The 25,864-nt window shown below is 29.3% G+C and overlaps 1 protein-coding gene across 7 annotated transcripts in view; it reads left to right on the top strand.

Moving 5' to 3' along the window:
* The window catches only part of LOC123269983, a 66,554-nt gene extending 44,251 nt beyond the window's left edge, over positions 1-22,303 (top strand). For all 7 annotated transcript variants that reach the window (XM_044735941.1, XM_044735940.1, XM_044735938.1 and 4 more), the window contains 12 exons: positions 7,598-7,651; positions 8,620-8,754; positions 9,965-10,105; positions 12,438-12,566; positions 12,740-12,924; positions 13,141-13,249; positions 13,398-13,622; positions 14,977-15,194; positions 19,945-20,161; positions 20,341-20,524; positions 21,353-21,455; positions 22,201-22,303. In XM_044735941.1, coding sequence (XP_044591876.1) covers positions 7,598-7,651; positions 8,620-8,754; positions 9,965-10,105; positions 12,438-12,566; positions 12,740-12,924; positions 13,141-13,249; positions 13,398-13,622; positions 14,977-15,194; positions 19,945-20,161; positions 20,341-20,524; positions 21,353-21,455; positions 22,201-22,284 — 1,784 coding nt within the window. In that variant the 3' untranslated portion in view covers positions 22,285-22,303. The remainder of the gene's footprint in view (positions 1-7,597; positions 7,652-8,619; positions 8,755-9,964; positions 10,106-12,437; positions 12,567-12,739; positions 12,925-13,140; positions 13,250-13,397; positions 13,623-14,976; positions 15,195-19,944; positions 20,162-20,340; positions 20,525-21,352; positions 21,456-22,200) is intronic.
* The last annotated feature ends 3,561 nt before the right edge of the window (positions 22,304-25,864 follow it).

A 25,864-nucleotide genomic window follows, 5' to 3' on the forward strand; every position in this document is an offset into this window, starting at 1 on the left:
AAGGAGGCGATCGGTGCTGTATAAGTATACGTCACGTGAGGTACAGTAGTGTGTGACTGTGCGTGTGTACCTGATACATAGTATGGCGTCGGTGGTGCTGTATAAGCTGTGTTACGTGCGGTAACGTAGTATGAAACTGTACATGTGTAGCTGGTTCATGTTGAGGTACCGGTGGTTCGAGTGGTGGGGCAAGCGGTGGAATACAGAAGCCTGGTTGGCTCATCGATGACTTATAAGAAAGTGGCGCTACACTCGCTTATTGTTTACATGTATACTACCCATAAGTATAAAAGTAACTAGTAAAAAAGTCACGTGCACTTCCAACTTGTGCACTTGTTACTTGTGGATCCAAAATAGGGACAAAATGGCGTCATTTCTCAGTCATTACGTACATGTGTGCATCTGCAAAACAAAAACATCAACAATTAAAGTATAATAAATGAATTGGCACCTAATTAATAAATAAAAAAAACTTTAAAATGAATTATATTAGAGTTTCTGATGGAAAGGCTACAGTTAAATTACCTGTAAAAGATAATAAAATATCTGTACAAACTATTAAAGCTTATTTTCCTGGTGTAAGTGGCCAGTGTATGTAATTAGTTGAAAATTTTCCTTTACTATAATTAAAAAAATATTATTTATTCATTTATTTAGTTTTTTTTTATTTGTTAATTAGGTGCCAATTCATTTATTATACTTTAATTGTTGATTTTTTTGTTTTGCATCTGCACACATGTACGTAATGACTGAGAAATGACGCCATTTTGTCCCTATTTTGAATCCACAAGTAACAAGTGCACAAGTTGGAAGTGCACTAGTGACTTTTTTACTAGTTACTTTTATACTTATGGGTAGTATACATGTAAACAATAAGCGAGTGTAGCGCCACTCTCTTATAAGTCATCGATGAGCTAACCAGGCTTCCGTAGTGGAAGCGCGAACGGTAAACGCGCAGTCCCACTAAACGTTGGGGCTGATGCTGTAGAGTAGGGAAGCATGTCCGAATGGAAAAAATCAGGTGCGGGAGGCACGGAGTGATTTCCCGCTGAAAAATTTGAACTCGGGAATAATTCCCGCGGCTGAAACGCATATGTGTCGTTGATGTGATTATTATTATTTATCGTGTTAGGCATCGTTCGAGCTAAGGTACTGGCAAAGGGTAACATCAATTGCTGACAAGCTGTTTTCCAGGTTTCTGCTTTGGCTCTTAATTGTCTAATTACTACCTCGACGGGTTGAGTCGCACTGTTTGTATCTTTGGGGTCAGGTACTCTATTTGCGTTATTGTCAGTCTTATTTGTAGGGTCAGTGCTATTATTGACAGTACTGTTGTGTATGTCACCTTGCGGATTGTCTAGTCCGAGTAAATCGTCTTGTAATTGTAAATATAGACTTGAATTTGAATTTTGAATTGGATTAAAATTTAATAAATTTTGATTTTGTAAATTCGCATTATTACTAATCGGTACCGAGAACTGATTTACTGGGGTGTGAGGAAACATTATGAATAGTTGTAATGTTAATTAAATTTTATTTTAACTATTATTTAATCTTCTGTTTAGATTATTTTACAATGACACGCCTGTCAGGAATTTTAATCCCAGATTTTCTCGAGAAATAATTTTTCGGTGACGCGTACGAAAGGAAGTAGATAATCCCAGATTTAGTAAATATTCGATATTTGATTTTAATAATTATAAACTGAATCTTAGTATTTATTAACAATTTAATAATTAGAATAAACGATTAATATTATTTTGAAATTCGAACTGCGAAGTTAAACAAAATAAATTATTTTAACAACGGTATTTGATTTTAATATAACGGTTAGCTATTTTACACTGAATTTTTATTATAAATAATCCTAATATAAAATTGAGATGAAATGTATGTGGCATCAAACTATTCGTAACGTGATTGGTCGAATATATCATAAGCATGAAAATATATGCAAATTCTACAGTCAGGCGCGCGCTTGCGCGCGTAAATTCAAATTCTAGTAAAGTTAAATAAGAGATTTAGTTTCGGCTCAACTGAACAAAAGATATTTTGTAGAGAAATAAATCTAAAGGAATTTATTTTATTTTCGAGAGTTTCGGTACGTAGTATAAGACAACCGATTCGTTGGACATACGCATGATGTGACCTTGGGTTTTACTTAAGCTTGGGTAGGCAGCGTATTTTGACTTAAGACCCGGCACACACAAAGTATACTAGACAATAGGTTTGTTATACTGATAAAGATTTATGCACTGATAAAGTTATTAATAAAAATAATTTTACTTAATTTTTACTGAGAGTACTTTTCAGTTAACATAAGGCAACTGACATCAGCATAATTATTTTTACAATGCTAGGATTATAATTTTACGATTCTGTAATTTATAATATTCATACAATCTTCAAATTATGCTGCTTAAGGACTAAATAAATTGATATGAAAACGTGAGAAATTTTTTCGATTTGGAAATTAGTTGTATAGATTTTAGAATTTATGTAATTTTTATAACAAAAATTTCACTAGTTAAATAAGTTTTGCAATTGTTATAAGAAAATTTTTGCTATTTAGATAAATTTTATAAATTTTCTGTAAAGTATTAAATGTTCGATAAATTTTTAGTTTTAAAGAGAATGAATTTATGACTTCTTTAATCTTTACAGGGAATAGACGACATTCATTTGAGGGCAGCGTCCCTGTTCGAGCGCCATTGAAACACTAAATTTTTGCTTAATTTAAAAATTTAATTATTTAGACCATTAAACCTCGGGGATAAGAAATAATCGCCTAAACTTCTAAAAATTGAGATTCGCTGCTCTGGGATATTCCGCTCCCGTGAACCAATGAGTGTCTTTGTCTTTAGATGATTTTATTAGTTTTAGACAGAAGTTCTCACGCGTGCCAGTTAATTTATTTTACTTACTTACAAATTTTAACTGCAACGATGACCCTTCGTCTTTGATTGACCCTTTGGCAGGTTGTAGATAGATAGTCGTAGTAAATAGACAGGTGAATAGTGGTAGTTTAGTAATAGTGTATAGCGGTGATAACAATAAACTTAACTTTATTACACAAAATAAGCACTTTTAATATAAACTTGTGGTATTTCGGTTACGTAATTTAACAAAATATTTATAGGGATAGAATAATTAAACTTACTGTTATAAATAATTGAACAATAGTAATAAACGTGGTGAATAATCACCTAATGCAAAAATAATAAAATTAATACAAGTAATATAGAATATTTCTGATAATTAGTATTAAACTATTAATAGAATTTTAGTAGGTTTTAGTAGTAAGTTTTATAAATTTTGGTGAGTAATCACCTAATAGTGGTAATAGTGGTATAGTAGTAAATTGACTAAGAAATATCATACGTGGTGGTTGACATCGGGGTTTAGATCGAAGTGTCGATCAATGCTCAGGTTTTGAGGCTCGTAGCTGATTTTCCCCTCCTCGTGTCGTCTTGTGACGTCACGGGGGCTACACATTAATTTAGCTAGTGTCGGTAACGGAAATTTCAGGTGGTAGTTCGCCAGGCTGATAAAATCGGGACATTTTGCAGTGTCTCAATATATGTATATATGAAAAATATATGAAAATGCATGTGGGTACTCAAATGAAAGCTCTTGATGAGTGTAACATCGGGATGAGCTTATATCTTTAATAACATCAATAGTTAAGAAAGTACAGTGCAATTTAACGAAAGTCATTATTTGATAAAGCAAAATTTTATTTATTGCAAAGTTACTAGTTTTTTTTAATTCCGCAATTTTGTATTCTTGCTTATATATTAATATAAATTACATTAAAAATTATCTTCTCACGCAATCAATTAATCTAAATCTTTTGTACAAGTTTTTAAATGTAAAAATTTCAAGTTGAAGTAATTTTTACTTTCTTATCTTTGAAAAACATTTTTTATATGGTATGATATGCTTATATATGGCCTGATATAATTTTTTAACATTACCATATATGGTTTTATAAAACTTAACATGTCCTGATACAGAAATTGGACATATGTGAGGACATCTATGGCTATATATCACTTGATATCTGCATACATAATTTTTTAATATGGCCATCAACGTTCTCATATGGGAACATATGCAACAAAATTAATTGAATACAAAAATTTATAGCCTGAAATTTGGAATAAATAAAAAACGGTCAATAAAAATCTCCCAGGAGATCGATTAACGCGCTCCTTGTGACAAACTTCCAATTATCACTAGCATTAAAATTTATTGGTTTATTGCGTATTTTGTACATCCAATTCGGCAATTAAATTTATGTAAATTAAAATATTAATAGGATGAATATAATTTGATAATCGTAATTATGGTTAAACAATTATGGAAAACCAAATAGAGCGTAGATATTACATGGAATTATTTGAAATTCGTATCTGAATTTGTATTGAGCTCTAAATTTACAGTACATGTGTATGAATAACAATAAATGTGTGCTCACTACTCATATATAAGTACATTTACTATGTAATTCAACGATATTATAATGTGTATAATGTGTACATTTATAAATATAAATATACGCGATGTGGAGCGCACTGCATATTCAAATGCGTTGCGGTAACCGGCAAACAGTTGCTTCACATATACACAAACGTCAAAAATTTTATCGACACTCTCCGACATTGAGGAATATTATTCATGTGTCATGTGGGTCTTTTATTTGTTGTCATTATTATTTATTATGGTTATTTATTATTTTTCAGTAACCTTTTTGGAAAAGTATTTTTTTTTCAGTGTTTTAATTTGCGTTATAAAACAAGTAAAGTGAATTTTTATTTTATTTTTTATCTTATCTCATTATCTATTTTATTTATATTATTATTATTACAATAGAGCATCAAAGCAAAAAAATGAAATATCAAGAGTAAATTTGTAAATATTGATTATAATTCTTCCGAAAATTTGATTTTTTAAGTAATAATTTTAATCAAATTTTATGACAATTTTTAGAATTTCTTAACATATAAATTATTATAAAAAAAAAGCTATTAAAATTTATTTTTTATATCAAACTTTAAATTAATTTTTAAACTTTTTAAATTGACATTTTGTAATTTCTAAAGAAACTTTTTTTTTTATTCTTATTCAATATTAAAAAAAAAGATAAAGAATTTTCCAGGCGGAGTTTTTTTTTCAATTATAAAAATAAAATTCTTTTTAAACAGAATTTCACTCCGCAAGTTTTTTAGTGTATTATTAAAATTTTTTTATGCTCATTACGACTGTACAATAATCTCTATTTATACGTAATAATAAACTGCGATAAACTGCAGTTCTACACACTGTACCATGAATTGAAAATAAAATTTTATACAGATAAGGATTAAGTTTGAGTAGTAATTTTATCGGATTTCACTGATCCCTTCTTTGACGAAGATTACTAGCAACTTTATTTACTTTTAGATTTTATCTTCTTCTTCTTCTTCTTCTTCTCCTCCTTTTTTCGTAATACACTTTGCCCGGGGGAATTTGCTTCTCAGTACTAGAGTATACGCACGTACAAAACCGGCTTACCAACAGTCTCGAATAGCTCGTCAAATTCGTGTTCCCAAGGCTATAATTGCTGAAGACGACGTGATTACTAAATGATTGACAAACACTTTATTGTGTGCATGATACGCCAGAAATTTAATTAAACTGAATCCGCGAGACAGTACCGTTATTATTCACCACGCTCAAAAGCTTTTGTACACTGAAAAAAAAAAAATACTTTTGCTCAATTAACAATTTCTTGGCTCAAGAAACTCACTGACGATCAAATATTCTATTATTATTAATTATTAATTTCTGAAGAGAAGAACATCAATACTTATCTTTGGATAATAGATAAACAAAAGAACAGCTTTATTTAAATTAAGTTAAAATTATTTCAATCAATTTAACAATTTCTTAAGCTAAAAATATATATTCTTAAAAATCTTCAAGAACATAAATTCTTGTATCAAGAAAATTTTCTTAATAAAAGTATTTTTTTTTTCTCACTGCAGACTACTATTTAATGTATTAGTATTAAATATATTGAGATCTTATCGCTTAAAAGATACTTTTACTTTATCACAAATCACGATAAAAAATAAATTTAAATTTCCATTCAATTTTTTGCCGAAATCCATTCAATTAAAAAACGATTTTCCTTATTAAGGTCATAAATGGAAAACATATTTGTTAAACAAGCTTCAAATAAAGCTCCAATATTTTCCCAATTAAAACTTAAGCTTCTTACATAAAAAAAAAAAATATTTTCCAGCTTAATTTAATTCACAAAAACAGCTAGAAAAATTAGAAAAACGGTAGACCCTGAAGGCCATCCGTGCAACTTCCCGCTAATTCCATACCTAGGTGCATAAAACGACACTAATGACGTTTTTGAGCTCTTCGAGCTCAAAAATACAATTCATGTGTTATTTTGAGCTCTTCGAGCTTAAAAGTCTGATAGAAGTATCATAAAACAATATTTTTAAAATTTTCAAACCGCACTAACTTTTAAATGAATCAACCGATTTTCATGCGGTTGGCAGTATTTGACGCAATTTTTTTAGTTTCATGACGAATCTTCAAGTTTGAATTGATAAAACTAGGAAATTTGGAGTAATTCCAAAAAAACACTTTTTTTGGTTTTCTTTCGTTCATGATATTTCTTGAACGAATTGACCAATTTTGACCGGCTTGACGGCGATCGACGTAATTTTTTCATGCTAATAGCTGATTAGTTTTTGAAATCGATCAGTGCAGCCGTTTAAAAGGTATTCCAAAAAATGTCGGAGTTATGTTAAAAAAACACTTGTTTCCAAATATTTTATCGAGGATATCTCTCGAACCAATCAACTGATTTCCACGTTTTTGGCGACGATCGACGCGGTTTTTTAAGCTTCGAAATTATTCTATATCATCAAAAACGATCCGAGAAGAAATGACGAAGTTATGTCAAAAAAACACTTTTTTCGGTTTTCTTTCGTTCACGATATCTCTCGAACGAATCAACCGATTTTGACCGGATTAGCGACGATCGGCGTGGTTTTTCAAGCTTAAGGGCGGAGTAGTTCTTGAAGTTGATCGATAGAGCCGTTTAAAAGATATTCCAAAAAAACCACTTTCAAAAATGATTTTTTTCTTATTTTTTTTGAGATTTTTCAAAATTTCTCAAAATCTATCGGTCCGAATCGGTTTAAATTCTCAGGAAATTTAAGTTTGAGGGAACTTTTTAGAACGCCGTTTAGTACGTTCCGATCGGTTCAGTCGTTCAAAAGTTATAAGCGAGTCACATAGTCACACATACACACACACACACACACACACACACACACACACACACACACACACACACACACACACACACACACACACACACACACACACACACACACACATACATACATACAGACATAGTGATAACCTCGTGGGGATAGTTAGGGAAGCTTCCTGTGACCTTCAAACGTCGAGATCTGATGAAAACTCGATTTTCGAAAAACGGGGTGAAAACAATGACTTCCCGATTTTTGAAAATCTTCGATTTTCTTAGCGGGAAGTTAAAAATAATTTTTTATTTTTTTCAAAGGCAAAAGAGGACTCAAAGGCTCGACTGGACCCCCAGGACCTCAAGGGCCACCCGGTAAATAGCAATATAATATTTTAATAAATCCTAATACTAAGAAATTAGATATTTTATGAAACTAAAAGAACAAAAGTGTAATCTCCGGTAATGGAGGACCCAAAAAAGCTAAGCGACTTTATTAAGATTTATGTTATGATTATAATGCCAATGAATTTCATATAATGAAGCGATCTAATTCCCAGCAGCATAATTAAGTCAAGTCGAACTAATACTCTCCATAACGGCAGTAGATTAAATGGGGTGTAGCAGGGGTATCTCGATAGCCAAGTAATGGCTGCTTAATTCCGTCTTAATCTTAATATTTCATATTTTCAATTTAATCATAATATTGTAATTAAAACTTGAGCTTTAACCCACACTGAAAAAATATATATGCGCATATATGCTGACAAAAATACATATACGTCGCACATATAAAATATATACGTCATACTTTTTTTTGCCCCCGTATATGCGGCATATATTTTTTTTCAGTACGGGAAAACTTCAAACTTTTTTTCTATTTTTTAACTTCGATCTTCTTTAAGTTTTATGAATAAATATTTTTTTCATTGAATAAAATTAATCATAAAATAAATAAATAAATAAATTTAATCATAAAATTTTTCATCAGAATATTTTTTTTTATTTAAAATAATTTAAAATAAATTTTTTTAACATAGTTTCATTGGCTGAATTTTAAAAATGTAATTTATAATAATTACTAAAAAACTCTTCGGTAAATTTAATTAAAAAAAATTATTTCATATGTTTTAAATATGTATTAATAAAATATAAAAAATCCAGCTTTATATATTTATCTTGCCCTAAATTAATGTCCGATCTATTTAAGTGACTCGCGGATAATTATAAAATTATTAACACCGCCAATATCAATAACCGTTTTCATAAATATGTACGATTACATGTCTGAGGATGATATTTATATATTTATAGTGTAATGTAAATTTAAATTGCGTTTATAGGCGCTCGAGGAGAACGCGGTATTCCAGGAACTCCAGGCAAAGACGGGACTCCAGGAATGCCCGGAGTGGTGGCGTGGGAAGTCAGGAGAAATGACAGCAGATCCAATGAACTGCTCATACCGCCCTCTATTCTCAGTGAGTCCAAGTCTGTTCTATACTAGATCCTACATACTTCTTGTACTATCGGTCTATTCTTTTCCCAAGGCAAACCGAATCAATCGTTATTTTATCTCTCGGTGTCAAAAACTCAAAGATCAGCAAAAACAACCTTTATAGTGACACTTCTTTTATCTCCCTCAATATTTCATTTTTATGTTTTATTTTATATTTCGTATTTTATACAGACGCTGACATCGTCTTACGCTTGTTAGCGTTAAAATTTTTGGTGAGCTATGAAATTTAAATAGGGATTTTATTGCCTGAGGCATTGACAGGATGTAAATAAAAATGATATAAATATTCAATCGAATTTTATATTTGTGTTATTGATTTTTTTATATGAAGACATCTGTAATTTTGATATTTAAATAAATAACTTATTTTTGAAGGAATTTTGAGAAAAAACTGATAAATTTTTTTTTTTGATATTTAATAAGTTTTATCAATGATTTTTTTATATTAGATGATTTAATAATTATTTAGAAATAAATTTTTTCCCTAAATTAATTTATTAACTGTTAATAAATTTTTTTATCAGTTTGATTGAAGAATTCTTAAGCAGATTGGTTTAAAAATTAAAAAATAAAATTACAGGCGCAGTTAATCGCATTTACAAAAAATGAATCATAAATAAAACAAAATTTACATTATTGATTGATATAGGTAGACGCAAGCATCCATCAGTAAACCGATTAAGTTTAATAACTTCAATTGGAAATGTTCCCCAGGATGAAAACTAGCGAAAGAAAAATATATAATCTCTTTGAAATGGATTTATTTATGCATGTGAAATGCGGCTTAGGAGATATTTATACATACGGAAGATCAAACAATTTATCTATAAACATTAAAACCCATTCGATCCGCGTGTTTGTATTTTAAAAAGCCAAACATCCTTTTTCCTCGCAATTTCCAATTTGTAGTTCATCTTTATGTAATCCGCGAGGTGAATAACCTCTACTGCGCGGTTTTAATTATAATTAATGATTGAAGGGTGTTAATTTATGGAAATGGAATACTTTGTATAATTCCCGGGTTGATTGACGCAAGACGGAGTGACGGCTTAAACTATATTTCCGATTCACCCAGCGCAGCTGTCTTCGAGTTTCGCTGATTTCAGATTTCTATCCGGGAGCAGAATCAGTTTACGGCTCTACATAAATTAAAATTGACTGCTCGATTTCAGGTGAGAATCTTCCGAGACACGTCACCTCTGTACCGGAGCGGTCATATTTGCAATTGCAGTGCGGGGCTAGCGGTAATCCGAGACCTGTTATCCAGTGGTCGAAGACCAGCGGTGCGGCGATACCCATCGGCTCTTGGCATCGTAAGTTTACATTATATTTTTTTTTTGTTACTATTATCGTTCACAATTATCAATAATTATTTGTATATCAGAAATGTGGATAAGATAGGATCATAATAACAAATTACACTATTATTTCTGCTTATTATGTTTCGGTTATTTATTAGACCTTCCTCAGGTATCTGAAAATTACACATGTTAATAACCAATAAAATAAGATAATAATTGATACAATTACAATATTTACCATAATATGAATTATAACAATCACTATCTTACATTGCACAGTTGTCTTTGTCATGTAAATTGTCACAAAATTAACAAAATTGATATATTTATTAATTATTATTAATTATTTATTAATTAATTAATTATTTATTAATTATTAATTAATTATTTATTAATTATCTATATTATTAAGAGAATAAGCAAAATTTCGTGGCCAGTGTATTTATATGATAAAATGAGTTTTTATGGTTAAATTTGGTATCGTCGGAAAAGTCTTGACCTGGAGTTGTGCCTTTTTATGATTTTATATCATTCTCACTGATAGTAAATTTATGATGATAAGTATTTAGGCTGCATTCGAAAATGCTCTATCTCTAGATACATAATTAAGAAATGACCCTGTATCTCGTGGACTATTGACATTTTTGAAGATATAAGCCCATCCCGATGTTACACTCATCGAGACCTTTTATTTGAGTACCAACATCAATTTTTCATAAATTTTATATATTTATATATTTCACAAATACCATATATATAAAATATATAAAAAATGCCATATGGGTACTTAAATGAAAGGTCTCGATGAGTGTAACATCGAAACGAGTTTATATCTTAAAAAATGTCAATAATTAAGACATTACATTGTACCTTGTCAACTAATGACATTTTTAAAGATATAAGCTCACCCCGACATTACACTCATCGAGACCTTTCATTTGATTACCCACATCAATTTTTCATATATTTTATATATATATGTATATATAATAAATATAATATATATGAAAAATATATGAAAATGCATGTGGGTACTCAAATGAAAGCTTTCGATGAGTGTAATCTCGGGATGAGCTTATATCTTTAAAAACGTCAACAGTAACGAAAGTACAGTGCAATTTAACAAAAGTCATTATTTAATAAAATAAAATCTTATTTATTTATAGTTCACAAGTCACGGCAGTCACATAGTAGCTACAAAGTTGCGAGTTTAAAAATTATTAGCAGAAATAATAATGTAATTTGTTATTATGATCCTATTTTGTCCAAATTCCTGATATAAAAATAATTATTACATTTTTTTTTTTTTTTATCAGAAACATGAATTTTATTTTTTTGTATCAAGAATTTTATTGCATATAGTTATACTTTATTTTTATTGACAGAAAAATGTTATACCGATAACATTTTTATCTATTTACAGAAAACAATGCTCGAGTAAAAATTTTCTAAAAATTTTTCCTCAAATTCTATAAATAGTTTCGTTAAATACAACGAATACTTTAAACTACATGTTTACATTTTATTTTTTTGTTAAACATTTAAAAATAATAATAATAATAAAATTCGAAATGATTGATGTGGATTAAAGTTTAAAGTTTGATATATAATATGATATATTATATTTCTCACATTAATAACACGCGCTCTACCCTCCTCGTGATATAATATCATGATGACGTTCAACGGAGCGCGTCGAGGTGGCTAATTGGGCCGTGCGTACTGGACGATGACTGATCCTTGTTATGTTTAACGGGCTGTGTGACAAGCGCGTGAAATGGTCGCCGTGTTAATTGCCTCGCCTAAGGGCCACCTGCAGATAGTTGTAGAAACTCGGCTTAAGCTGGCATGTCTATCGCTGTTTATACTAGGCAAAGCTAAGCCTCTTAACTTGTCTTTGACTCTTGAATAACTCCTTTGGATTTTAGTTATTTTTTTCCCCTCTTTTTTTGACATTACAGTTAAGTACTTACAATTAGCAGCACGTTTCACCAAAACAAAAGGTTCTTTATTTATGTCGGTGATTGTACATTTTCTTGAGAGATTTCGCTACAAATTATTAAACAACGGGCACTGAATTTTTAATCATTTCATTTCTCGGTTTGCGTAACGCAGCCCGGGTGTAAAAGATTTATGGTCTGATGCTAGCGGTGAATGATTTGGTGTTTCATTTTTAAATAGTGGTGTAAAAATTTTTTTATACTTTGTCTATTTAATATAAAAAGTAAGAAAAAAAAAATTGTTAATTGAATGAAATAAAATCAACGATATTGTTAAATATTTAAATTAAATCTCTGGAATAAAATTCCAGAGTATATTAACAGAGAGATTTTTCTTAAACTAGATTCGTCAGTAATTGGAACTATTCTGAATATTACCGTTGTTAACCGAGAACACATGGGAGAATACATGTGTATAGCTGACAACGGAATACCGCCTCGGGCTAGTTACAAATTTCGTCTCGAGGTACAATGTAAGTAAAACTTTATAATTTCGTTTATTACCGCATTTAATGCATCACTCGATTATTTAATTTAAATCTCAATTTGTTCGAACTTTCCTCGTTACTCATTCTCCTAATCCATTAGATAAGTCCCCGCATCTTGCATATTTAATTATCAATAAGTAGAGAAAATTATTTCTCAGTTCCGCCGTTCATCAGAGTCTGTCACCAGACAATAAGAGTCCAGTTGGGCGGGATGGCTATTTTAGAGTGTGACATTGAAGCTTTTCCCGAACCGTCAGTTTGGTGGGAAAGAGACGATGGCAAGCCTTTGGAACAGTCGCCTAAACACCGAATGGAAGTTTATGACAAGAGAGATTTGTACAAAGTAATTTTTATTTTATTATCTACAAAAAAAAAAAATTAATTTGAATTAAGAGAAAAATTCTTGAATTAAGTAAAATTTATTTAAACCAAAAAAATTTTTTTATTTTAAAAATTTTTCTACTCAAATTAAGAAGATGAAATTATTCAAAATTATTTACTTGATTCAAGTAATTTTTTTTTCTGTGTATATGAATAAAAAGTAAATAAAATTTTAAAGTTTAAAATGCGGCTAAACATCACGAAAATAACGTACCAAGATCACGGGTCGTACCACTGTGCGGCGAAGAACGTGATGGATATAACAAAGGGCACGGTGATGGTTTATGGTTCGTACTAAAAAATATTTTTTATTTCCAATTGTTCAGTCAAAATATTTCACTCCTCCATTCTATTATATTTAAAGTTTACACACGTTTTAACACGGGTAAAAATTTATTTATCGCTGTTTATTTTTGCATTCGCGGACGGACCCAGATGGCACAAAGAGAGTATCGATGGATAGCGGCGAGTTACGCCGCGAAGTGGTTTATGGGGAGAGACCACCCAAAAAAGTAGACATACATGATATTTGTCCGCCTCAACTCAGCTGCGATAATTGCCCGCAAAACAAATGCGGGTTTTCCGACTTTGGCGGGTGCTTTGACATCAGGCAACTCGTCAGCGATGTTAATTACACCGGATTATCGCCTCGACAGGGTGGTTAGTTGAAATTTATTTTTTAAATCAATTATTCTATAAAAAATATTGAGAGATAAAAATTTTAGGTGAAATTTTTTTTTCCCAATTCATAAAAAATATTTTCTTATTAAAAAATAATTTTCTGATAAAGAATTTCTATAAAATTAAATTAAATCTACAAATATTGAATAAAATTCCACTGAAATTAGTGTAAAAAAAATTTTTAACTCCAAAAAAAAATTCAAAATTTTTAAAATCTCTTTAAATTTTTGAACTCCCCCATGAAAAAAAAATATATGTCGAAATACATAATTTATATATTAAACATATATAAATTATGTATAGTAAATATATTTTTAATAACTAACTTTTGGCCAATTTTCATATATATTTTATATATTTCAAATATATTTTAAATATATTCAAAATATATTTTTTTTATATTTTTAGCTATGTATTTTTTATGTATTTTAAAATATATCTTGAATACATCTAATATATATTCAAAATATAAATGAAAATCGGCCCAAAGTTAATTATTAAAAATATATTTACCATACATATTTTTTATATATTTGAACAAGTATTTTTTTATCATGGGGGCTGTTAATAAATTTTATTTAATTAAATATTCATCAAATTATTTAATATTACATAATCATGTATTAAAAATTAATGAAGTTCATTAAGTATTCCCAAACCTCTCTACCAGTGTAATCCAGACGAAAAAGCAATTAAATAAATTATTTTTTCAGTAACAATAATTAATCTGCGGTTGGAAAATACGAAGCTGCTATTAACCAAAAAGTTTTCAAATTACCAATTATCAACTCTAAAAAATTTAAATATATATTAAATTTATTTATTTGAAAATTTCATCAGGATTTACCACAATTTTTTCAATATATTCAATTACATTGAACATCATTAGCCATTCAATCAAATAATTCATCAGTCAATATTGAAAGTAGAATCAAGCTTCATTATTATTGACCATATGCATTAAAATTCATTCAAAATTTCCAAACATAAAATTTCCCTCAATTCTCCCATCCACAAAATTGATAAAAAAACTTGACACTGAAATCGACCACATACAAACCAGTGATTCAGATCAATGCATCCCAAACATTTCGGAATCTATTTACTTTAATAGAACACATCAAACAAAGGTTCGAAAAAGCGGCAAACATACTCGCCGACATGTTCCCAAAATTTGCTTCACTAATAATTACTTTCTATAGGTTGTAAATATTTAACCAGCGAGTTTAATTTCCCATTTGATTAACAATATTATTTATTAACTCTCGGCGTATGTAACATAATGGGGTATGAATATTTATGAATATATATAAATTTTCAATATGTATATTAGTGGGGATACTGGAAGCCGTCGGAAAGCCGGTGTTCAAAGGGAATATGGATGATACTCACGGATATTGGATGTATGACGCTTTGCCGAGAACAGAATCTATATCTGAGAAGCTCTGGGTCACACGCAGCAACAACTCTTGGTATATATTTGAGTATAACAAAAAAGACGATGTCAAGAGAGGTCAATCACGCTCTATACGCCTGCCCTATCCATTCAAGGTAGTTGCAAGTTATTTTTATTTCCATTTGGGAAATTCCGCGTTTTAATTGACAAAGAAAAGCCAAACGAGTAATTGATTGGAGCTGTGCACGCATAAAAATTATTTGTTAGGACAACAAAAACAGGGATAACAAAAAAATATGCTGTGATAACAAATGAATTTACTTACAATAACAAATCAACTACACGGAGAAAAATTAATTATACTACCTACTATACAAAAATAGTAACTCCTACTATACAAAATAGTAATAAAATGAATTAGTAACAAAATAATGGGTGGTATCATTGACAATTGTAATAGTTACTATTAATAATGGTAACGATTACTATAAAAAATAATAATTGTAATTATTATAAATTATAACTGTTACAATCGAAGATGGTAACTGTAACCATCTCAGATTGTAAAAATTCTGAAAGAAAAAATAATGTAAATTTACTTAATTAAATCCTTTATTTAGATCCATATTTTAACTAATTCTTCTAACCCGTTATCACCTATTCGGTCATTTTTATGCTAGTATAAATCTAATTTCAAGTGGATGGAAATTTCCATCTTCACTAACGATTTGAGACAATTCGTCTTCGGATAGTTAGGTCGATGGGTAACCATCGAACTTGAACACTAGTTAGCTGAGAGTTAAGTGTATACTGAGAGAAAGTAAGTGGAGAATGACCCGGTAGCTTAACTGGTAAAAGCATCCTGACATGTAATCGGGGAGATCCAGGTTCGATTCCTGGCTTGGTTAATTTTTCATGGATTTTTTTCAAAAAGTTGCCCTTTATTCTCAGTAGCTCTCCATCGTTAATACTTAACATATAGTCGAACAGATACTAGCATTCACCAGCTAACTAGTGTTCAAGTTCGATGGTTACCCATCGACCTAACTATCCGAAGAGGAATTGTCTCAAATCGTTAGTGAAGATGGAAATTTCCATCCACTTGAAATTAGATTTATACTAGCATAAAAATGACCGAATAGGTGATAACGGGTTAGAAGAATTATAATAAATCACGGTTGATAAAATTAATAAAAAATTTTAACTAATGTACATTTTTTTCTTTGAAATATTAAAATATTTTTAATTCCCTTCAAAAATTTTTTTTTGAAAATTTGATTTTTTTTTTAATTTGAATTTTATTGAAAATTTTGATTTTTTTGGAAATTTCAAATTTTATTTTCAAAAAGAAATGCATCCACGGTAACGCAGATTCTTAATTTTTTTTATATTTTTTACTAGCTTAGATAGTAATTATTATTATTACTGATGATAACTACAACCATCAAGTTATATTAGGAATTACGATTTTGATAATAGTAGTAACTAGTTAAAATAATAACAGTTATTATTACTATATCAGGATGGTAAATACTATAATTCAGATGGTTTACTTAATTATTAAAATAATCTTTACTACTATCGTATTCAGTTAATAGATTTTAACATAACTAGATAATAAACTCTACTATAAAATTTTCTCCGTGTAGTTTATTTAACAAGATCAACTAAGTTGCAATAAAAAATGAGTTTTTACTGCTCTGAAGTTAATTTTGTTGTCTTAACAAAATCGCTTTGTTATTATAATAAATTTTTTTGTTGCAATAACAAAATAGTTTTCTTATCAATGAAATTTGTTACTTGAACAAGCTATTCCGTTGCTTTAACAAATCGATTTGTTACTTCAACAAAACTATTTTTTTTTTTTAAATTGAAAGATTCGGTTACAATAACAAAATAATTTTGTTGAATAAACATATGAATTACTTATTATAACCTATGTGTTTGTTAAAACAACATATTATTTGCTATCCCTACATCAATATAACAATTCGTTGTCACAACTTATTTTTTGTTGCTCTATCAAAAAATTTTTCTGCGTGTGGGAGTGTATGAAATAGTATTGCATTGTATGGAATTAAATTTTTATTTGTCTGGCGATGATACGGCTTGTTTGCTCCCGACATTGTTTGTGTTTGGTATCGGTGGGTTTTGCTGCGTTTAATATTGGATCGGAAGGTAATATATAATAAATATTGGTCATTAATAATAAACACATTATAAATGCACTAGGAATTCCATTATCGAACAAATACGGCTTCGGTGCATTCAGTTCGGCGGTTTATCTACTCATGCCGAAACATTTCACGGCCAAATAATTCACGTTCTGTCCAAGGATATATCTCTGCTTTCGCGCCGGAATAGAGCTTCCAATATCTTGCGAATTTATTCCAAAGATAGCCACGGTTCACTAACGAACCTTTTATTTATTGCGCTTTATTTTAAAGGAATGCTTTGTTTTAGCTACTTTCAATTTTAAATTGTTAATTAAGTAGAATTGTCCTTTTATAGTCAGACAAAAATTTTATCCTGATTTATACACTGATAGAAGGATTTGTTTATAGTTAAAAATATTTGTTAATATTTAACAAATCATTTATTAGAGACCACTTTTTAGTCTTTAACAAATATTTCTTAGTATTTAAAATAATTTGTTTGTATTTAAAAAATCTGATAATTATTTATTAAATATTTATAAATCTTTTTAAATACTTAAAAATATTTGTTAAGGACTAAAAAGTGGTCTTTAATAAATGACTTGTTAAATATTAACAAATATTTTTAACTACAAACAAATCCTTCCATCAGTGTAGCAATAAATAAGGAGTTTTTTTTTTAATGCCCTATTGAAGAAACTACTAAGCTAAGAGATGTAAAAGTTACACTAAAAGATGCAGTGTGTTAAAGAGAAAATTTTGGTATACAATACATGGCCAATTAACTTGTACTTTATGGCTTGGAAAATAATGTTTTTATTATAAATTAGTTTTTTCGATTGGCATTTATTTGAAATAAAAATAAAAATTCACTGATTTATTTATTATTTATTTGAATGAACATTTATTTGATATTTTATTTAATATTAAATAAAATTTAAATAATAAATAATTTTAAAAGTTTATTTTAAATATCAGGCTGAAAGTAAGGAACCAAACTACCTGATTTTTCATAATAGTATTTATATTTTTTAATAAGATGTCCTAAAAATAAACTAAATATTTATTTTCAATGATCTAGATCTGTACTAATAAATCAAGAGATCTTTTTTAGACATGCCTTACCGAACAAAATTATTAAACCAGTAGACATCTAATTAATTTAATAAAATCCATCGTTTCTCAGTTAATATTTCAAGTTTATATTATTTTCTCGATATTTTTTTATAAAAAAATAACTTTTAATTACAAATAGTTTCTTTAGTAATTTTATTAAAGTAAATAAAACGTAATAATTATATTGTTGATTGGCTAAGTTTATATTTGTTAAGTTCAGTAGAATTAGAAATATAATTTTTATTTTTAAAAACCAAATAATAATAATAATAATGGAGGTTTTACTTGTATCACCTGGGCAGTGTTTTACAAGGGAGGGTGGGGTATTATTTCTCACTTCCCTTTGTTACACAACACACTTTTTTCCCAGCTCTACTTTGTATTTACTTCCATCATTAATTATCACTTCATTATACTCACTACTTCTTTTGACCCCACCCCCCTGCATGTCGGGATTTTTTTCATTCCCAACACACACTTCTTAATGCGGCTGTGGACCGACTTGTGCCTTCTGTACGGAGGCCTGGATGGCTCACTGTCAACTTACGAAAGAGTGGCGCTCCTTTCGCCCACAAGTTAACTAGTGCACGAGTCCACTAGTGCACTTGTGCACTTGTGGAGGCGACGCGACAGTATTAGAAACGAGCTTTTCGAAGGTTTCGCCATTTTGACATGCGCAAATTAAACAATAACGTCTTATTTTGTTATTGTTTACGTTACGCTACAACAATGTAGACATTAATATTGGAAATTTAAATTTATTTTGATTAATTAATTGCTATCGCTGTAAAATCGCTCCACAAGTGCACGAGTCCACTAGTGCACTTGTGAACTTGTGGAGGCGATGCGACAGTATTTGAAGAGCAATTTTACAGCAATAGCAATTGATAAATTAAAATAAATTTAAGTTTCCAATATTAATGTCTACACTGTTGTAGCGTAACGTAAACAATAACAAAATAACACGTTATTTTTGAATTTGCGCATGCCAAAATGGCGACACCTTCGAAAAGCGCGTTTCTATTACTGTCGCGTCGCCTCCACAAGTGCACAAGTGGACTCGTGCACTAGTTAACTTGTGGGCGAAAGGAGCGCCACTTTTTCGTAAGTTGACGGTGAGCCAACCAGGCTTCCGTACCTTCTGTACTGCATTCACCCTGGTCCTTACCACTCGGGTATTAGAACAGAAACATGGGAAAACCACAGAGAAAACCCATGTTAGTACAGTCGGAGCTGGGTTAAGTCTACAGTGATTGATAAGAAATTCTTCTTTATCGACCACTGGAGCATTAGGCCCCTATCCTAGTGTGCAGAGATCCCTCGCGCTAGCCAACGCTGACTAGAGTGATCACTCATTCAAGTTGTTGCTTAAATGGGTGATCACCCAAGTCAGACGTGTGCCGCCCGGCTATCTCTGCCACCTCCAGAGGCTGGCAACATTAACGCACATATTTTTATTTATAATCACTGAAAAATATTGGTGCGTGTCGGGATCGAACCCGGGTCCCACTCTTTCGAAAAGCGGGCACCGAACCGACCAAGCTATTGCCAGCCTCTTAAAAACCAAATATTTTTATCTATAAATATTTTTTATTTATAATAAAAAAATATATTAATAATTAATTGATGAAAGGGCAACGGACACGTTGTGTACAATGGATCATTTTACTACAACCCGGAAAATCGGAGCTCAATTTACCGTCTGGACCTGGGGAGTGCACAGACCACCCACAATAAGCCGCAGTATCACATGGAGCTAATTCTCCCGGGATTAAGAATAAATGATAACAACTACTTGTATTCACGTGACCACGACTCGAGCTACGTGGATTTTGACGTAGATGAGAACGGTGAGTCGGTTTATCTGAGCACGCACCACTGCACTCTATATTTACAAATGGGTACACCCAAACACCTCGAATTAAATTAAACCTTTGCTCGGATTCCCGCTCTGAATAACACAATACAATTCCGTTTGTGTTAGTTTCGTCTGGGTTGATCTAACTCCACGGCTTGTCTTATCTTTAAGGTTTATGGGTCATTTATGGTCTGCCGTTGAACTACACAGCAGTGTTGAAAGTTGATACCGTAAACATGCGAGCTCAACAGGCCTGGAATATAAGCATCGACCATCACAGATTCGGGGAGATGTTTATTGCTTCCGGCGTGCTCTACGCAGTTCACAACGTCACTGGGCCTAGTTTAGAAATACGGTGCTAAATATAAATACAATTTCATTCATTCATTTTTTTAAGTGAAACTTCTTTATCTACGTATCAGAGAAATTTTATAGCAATGTAAAAAAAAAATCGTCACATCATCGTCAAAATTCTGTATAGTTACGTAAAGAATAAATCTAGTAAACATCATTAATTCTAAAAACAATTAAAAAAACAAATTAAATAGTAATTCAAAAATAAAACAAAAAACATAATTAGAAAATAGAAATATGTATACGTACATCTTTTTAAATTATTCGTTTTTAATGATTTATTTATTCATTTTAAATTCTATAAAATCATTGCAAATAATTGTAATACTTTAAATAGATAATTGCAATTATTTTCTTATAACTTTTGTAATTGAGTAAATTATTAAATATCTGCTTTGGATTATTTTTACTAAATTATGATATGAAATAGTAATATTAAAGGTCGTTATGTAATTTTTTAAACTGATTAACTAATTTTTAGATTAAATAATAGCAGAGTTTAAATAATGACAATCATGGTAATAACGATGCGATCATAATTGATGAAATACAATAATTATAATAAGAGCAATGATAAAATATATTATTTGTATGCATGTCTATAATACTAAAATAGCGTTAATTTAATAGGGAAAAAATTTTTTTTCTTAAGCCTTATCTACCCAATTTCTGTGAAGTTGTAAATAGTAGAAAAATGATACGTCATAAAGAAGTTTCACTTCTTACCTGTGTACTCTGGTACACACACATTTTTTTTTTTATATAAATTATCTTGAGTTTATTTTTACTTTTATGTAATTCGCATCAATAATCTTTAAATTTACTACAGACTGGCACTGGATTTATACAGACACGCGATCCTCGACGTTCACCTGTCGTTTTCAAATCCCTTTCGTAAAACGACAATGATTCGATATAATCACAAGATGAAAGTTTGTATTTACAATTAAATCCACTATTTCTAAATTTATTTACTTTGATCTCCTGTTTGCTTACCTTAAACGCTACGTGTCATCTTCTATTTAACGAAGCTGAAAATTTTCTCAAATAAAGGGCAATTTTTTTGTCTTATTATCTTTTAAAAAAAAATTTTTGACTTTTATTTTTTAAATAGAGCTTTTAAAAGTTTGGATTTAAAAAAAACATTATATTTTTTTCAAGATTTGTAATTAAATATTTTTAATTAATTAATCACACAAATATTGATTAAAAATTTTATTAACTTTCAATTAGTTGATTTATTTATTTAAAAACAATTATTTTTTTGTAATTGGAGCTTTTAAAAGTTTGGATTTATAAAAAAATTATATTTTTTTACATAATTAAAAAATAGTCTAAATTTTTTTTGTAATTAAATATTTTTAATTAATTAATCACAAGCATTGATTAAAAATTTAATTAATTGATTTATTTATTTAAAAACAATTTATTAAGTCTAAAAATTTTTTTTTTAATATTTTGATGAAAAAAGGACTTTTATTAATTATCAGAAAATATTTATTAAAAATTTTAATTTATAAATTTGATTAAAAAAAATAAATCTAAATTTTCTTATACTTGATGACAAAATAAAAAATTTACTCGATAAATGACACAAGCGTTTGATGTAAGCGAATAATTAAACTAAAAATTTCATCAAGCAGAAGATGAACTTGAATAAAAATTAATTTTTCACAGGAACTTTACACATGGGACAAAGGAAATCTTCTAGCATATCCGGTGAAATATCAAGACACCAACAGTACCATCGGCTATTATTAAGTGTATATTTTTGATTTAAATTAAAAAAAATAAAAAAATAAAATAACCAAAAGGAGAAGAAAATAATTGATCAATTTATAAAGTATCTCAAGACAGAAGTTTAAACTTTGATCTGCGGGAAAAGTTTCAAAGTTCATCCAAGATCTGTTTTAATTAAATTGCGTCAGTATCGGTTTACTTCCGGGTATCATCGACTCCAGTCGATCTCGTGATTGAATTCTCTCTCGAGCACAATCAATAATTATAATTAAAAAACTTGCTATCAACATTTTCTTTTCTATTTCTTTTTTAACTTTAGTATATATATATTAACATAAACAAAATATATATGATATATGACTAATAATTTTTTATGTATGTTAAATAAAAAAATATGTGAAACTGAAACTTTTGATATTTTATTTATTCATTCATTTTCTTTATCAGGTAAGTTTGAAATATTTTATTGTTTTTTTCTCTTATATTTATTTTATTTCTATTTATTTTTTTTTTTATTGTAGCTGTACATTCCATTGATTTCACGCGGTTATAAAGCTTCAGCGTGTCGTTGTTCTCCAATAAAAAAATATTGAGATAAAAACAATGTATAAATAATAATGTAAATAATAATGATAATGTTTGAGAAAAATGGAGCATTAATGTCCTTTGAAATAAATATTTATAGCTTGTATTTATTTTTTTTTTTGTTGTATCACTCTTTATGTAAATAAATATTGTGATAAAAATTTTATTGAGGTGTTTAATAAAATGTAAAAATAAAATTTGACATTTTAAAATCAAAATTTAAAATTAAAAAATATTTTATTTTTATTGCATAAAAATTTTATATGAAAGATAAAATGTTTATAAAATAATTTAAATTTTTATGTCGCGGATATATTAAAAATCTAAAGGTGTATAAAATCCATCAGCTTTGAATAGAATAAAATCCGAAGGCTAAATAAAATAAGATAACATATAAATATTATATAAATAAAAATAAAAATGTGAATTTAAAATTACGCTCATTTAAATCGGTCGGATTTGAATGAAATATAAATTTAGTGCATACTGAAAGTACTTGGAGATATGAGTGACATGAATATTTATTTAGCAAAGACTAAAAACTAAAGCAAATGGATTTTTAAAAAAATATGCACATAGAAAAATTATGAGTGTAGTATTATATAAAAAAAATGGTTAATAAAAAGACGATTTGTTGAGCATTCACGTAGCAGAAATAATCTAAGTCAAAGTTAAAGAGAGTTAGTTTGACCTGTACAAAGTACTTTGACCCAGACGTATAGGAGTAAAACCGTCACGACACACTGTGTGCTAATCATTATTTCTCACAGGCATACGTATACGCGTGCTGTAAAGGGACTTAGGAGGTACAAGCAGTGAAAACGTTTGCCCAGGCAGTATCACCACGGCAAAGGAAACACTGCTAAAAGATTAATGTCAACATAATTAAAACACTTTCTATTCGAATGAGATACTAAGCCCGAGAGAAATAAAACAATTTGCAAATAACATTCTTTTATATCTTGGTGAAGATTCTTTAATATTCTTATCACGCTTCACTAGGATTTTTTAAAATTTTTTTTTAAAGCATTTAAATAATTCTCTTATTTGTAGAAAATTATTTATTAATAAAAAAAAGTTCTGCGGAGTGAATTTTTTATTTGTTATCGAATATTTAAAAAAAATTGGATTTTATATATTATTAAGAGAATAAGCAAAATTTTGTGATCAGTGTATTTATATGATAATACGGTTAAATTTGGTATCGTTGGAAAAGTTTTGACCTGGAGTTGTGTTTTTTCATGATTTCATGTCATTCTCACCAATAGTCAATTTATGATGATAAATATTTAGGCTGCATTCGAAAATGCTCTATTTCTAGATGCGTAATTAAGTACTGACATTGCTATCTTGTGGACTATTGATATTTTTAAAGATATAAGCTCATCCCGACGTTACACTCATCGAGACCTTTCATTTGAGTACCCACATCAATTTTTCATATATTTATATATATTATGTATATGTATATATGAAAAATATATCAAAATGCATGTGGGTACTCAAATGAAAGCTCTTGATAAGTGTAACAGCAGGATGAGCTTATATCTTTGAAAATGTCTATAATTAACCCGTCAGCACTCACGTTATAAGCATTTTGCTCACGCTCGATTTAAAACAATGAAAACTTTTTCTTTTCAAATGGAAAGGGTAGATGAAATTTTTTCTACCTTCGAGTAATTTTACCTATTTTCAAATTATGAACTTTTGAAATGCTTTAATATTATATATATTTTATAAAAAAAATATTTTTCCCATGCGCCTCGGAAATTGTGAGCATTCTTCTCATCACGAGATTATAGGTGTAACAAAAAAAAATTTACTTTCGGTAACGTTCGGGCTAGTTCGTGTATCTTCGTAACTGTATAGCTGCCCGGCCGCATGCAGATTAAACGTGAGCAAATCTCTCATCACGAGAGTAAATATTACCGAAAAGTTCACGTGAGTGCTGACGGGTTAAGAACTCACATTGCTATCTTGTCAACTAATGATATTTTTGAAGATATAAGCTCATTCCGATGTTACACTCATCGAGACCTTTCATTTGAGTACCCACATCAATTTTTCATATATTTATATATATTATATATATTAGGGTGTGCCAAAATCTAACTTCCGTGGAGAACCTTTTAAAATTGGAATTTTGAGTTCCGCTTTTAACAGGGGCTGCGTTTGGGCATTTCCTGAGATATTTTGGTGTGAGACGATGTATTTGATTTTCATAGAATTTTTTAACAGAAGCTTAGTTTGGGAATTTCCGGTGAAAATTCAAAATTTGGCCGGAAGTGCCCAATTAAATCTCCTGTTAAAAATACTATAAGTAATCAAATAAATCCTCTCATCCCGAAATATCCCAGGAAATGCCCAAACACAGCTGCTGTTAAAAGTGGAACTCAAAATTCCAATTTTAAAAGGTTCTCCACGGAAGTTACATTTTGGCACACCCTAATATATATGTATATATGAAAAATATATTAAAATGCATGTGGGTACTTAAATGAAAGCTCTTGATGAGTGTAACATCGAGATGAGCTTATATCTTTAAAAATGTCAATAATTAAGAACTAACATTACTATCTTGTCAATTAATGATATTTTTAAAGATATAAGCTCATCCCGACATTACACTCATCGAGACCTTTCATTTGAGTACCCACATCAATTTTTTATATATTTATATATATTATATATGTATATGTATATATGAAAAATATATCAAAATGCATGTGGGTACTCAAATGAAAGCTCTTGATGAGTGTAACATCGAAATGAGCTTATATCTCTAAAAATGTCAATAGTTAAAAAAGTACAGTTTAATTTCACAAAAGTCATTATTTAGTAAAACAAAATTTTATTTATTTATAGTTCACAAGTCACGGCAGTCACATAGTGACTGTAAGGTTTCTAGATATTATTATTATTTTTTTTTTTTAGTTAGAAAAATTAAATAAAATAGAAAAGTAAATTAGATAAATAAATTTTATTAAAAGAGTAAAAATGATCTAACACTATTAAC

This window comes from Cotesia glomerata, linkage group LG7, assembly GCF_020080835.1.
Source record: "Cotesia glomerata isolate CgM1 linkage group LG7, MPM_Cglom_v2.3, whole genome shotgun sequence".
Taxonomy (NCBI): domain Eukaryota; kingdom Metazoa; phylum Arthropoda; class Insecta; order Hymenoptera; family Braconidae; genus Cotesia; species Cotesia glomerata.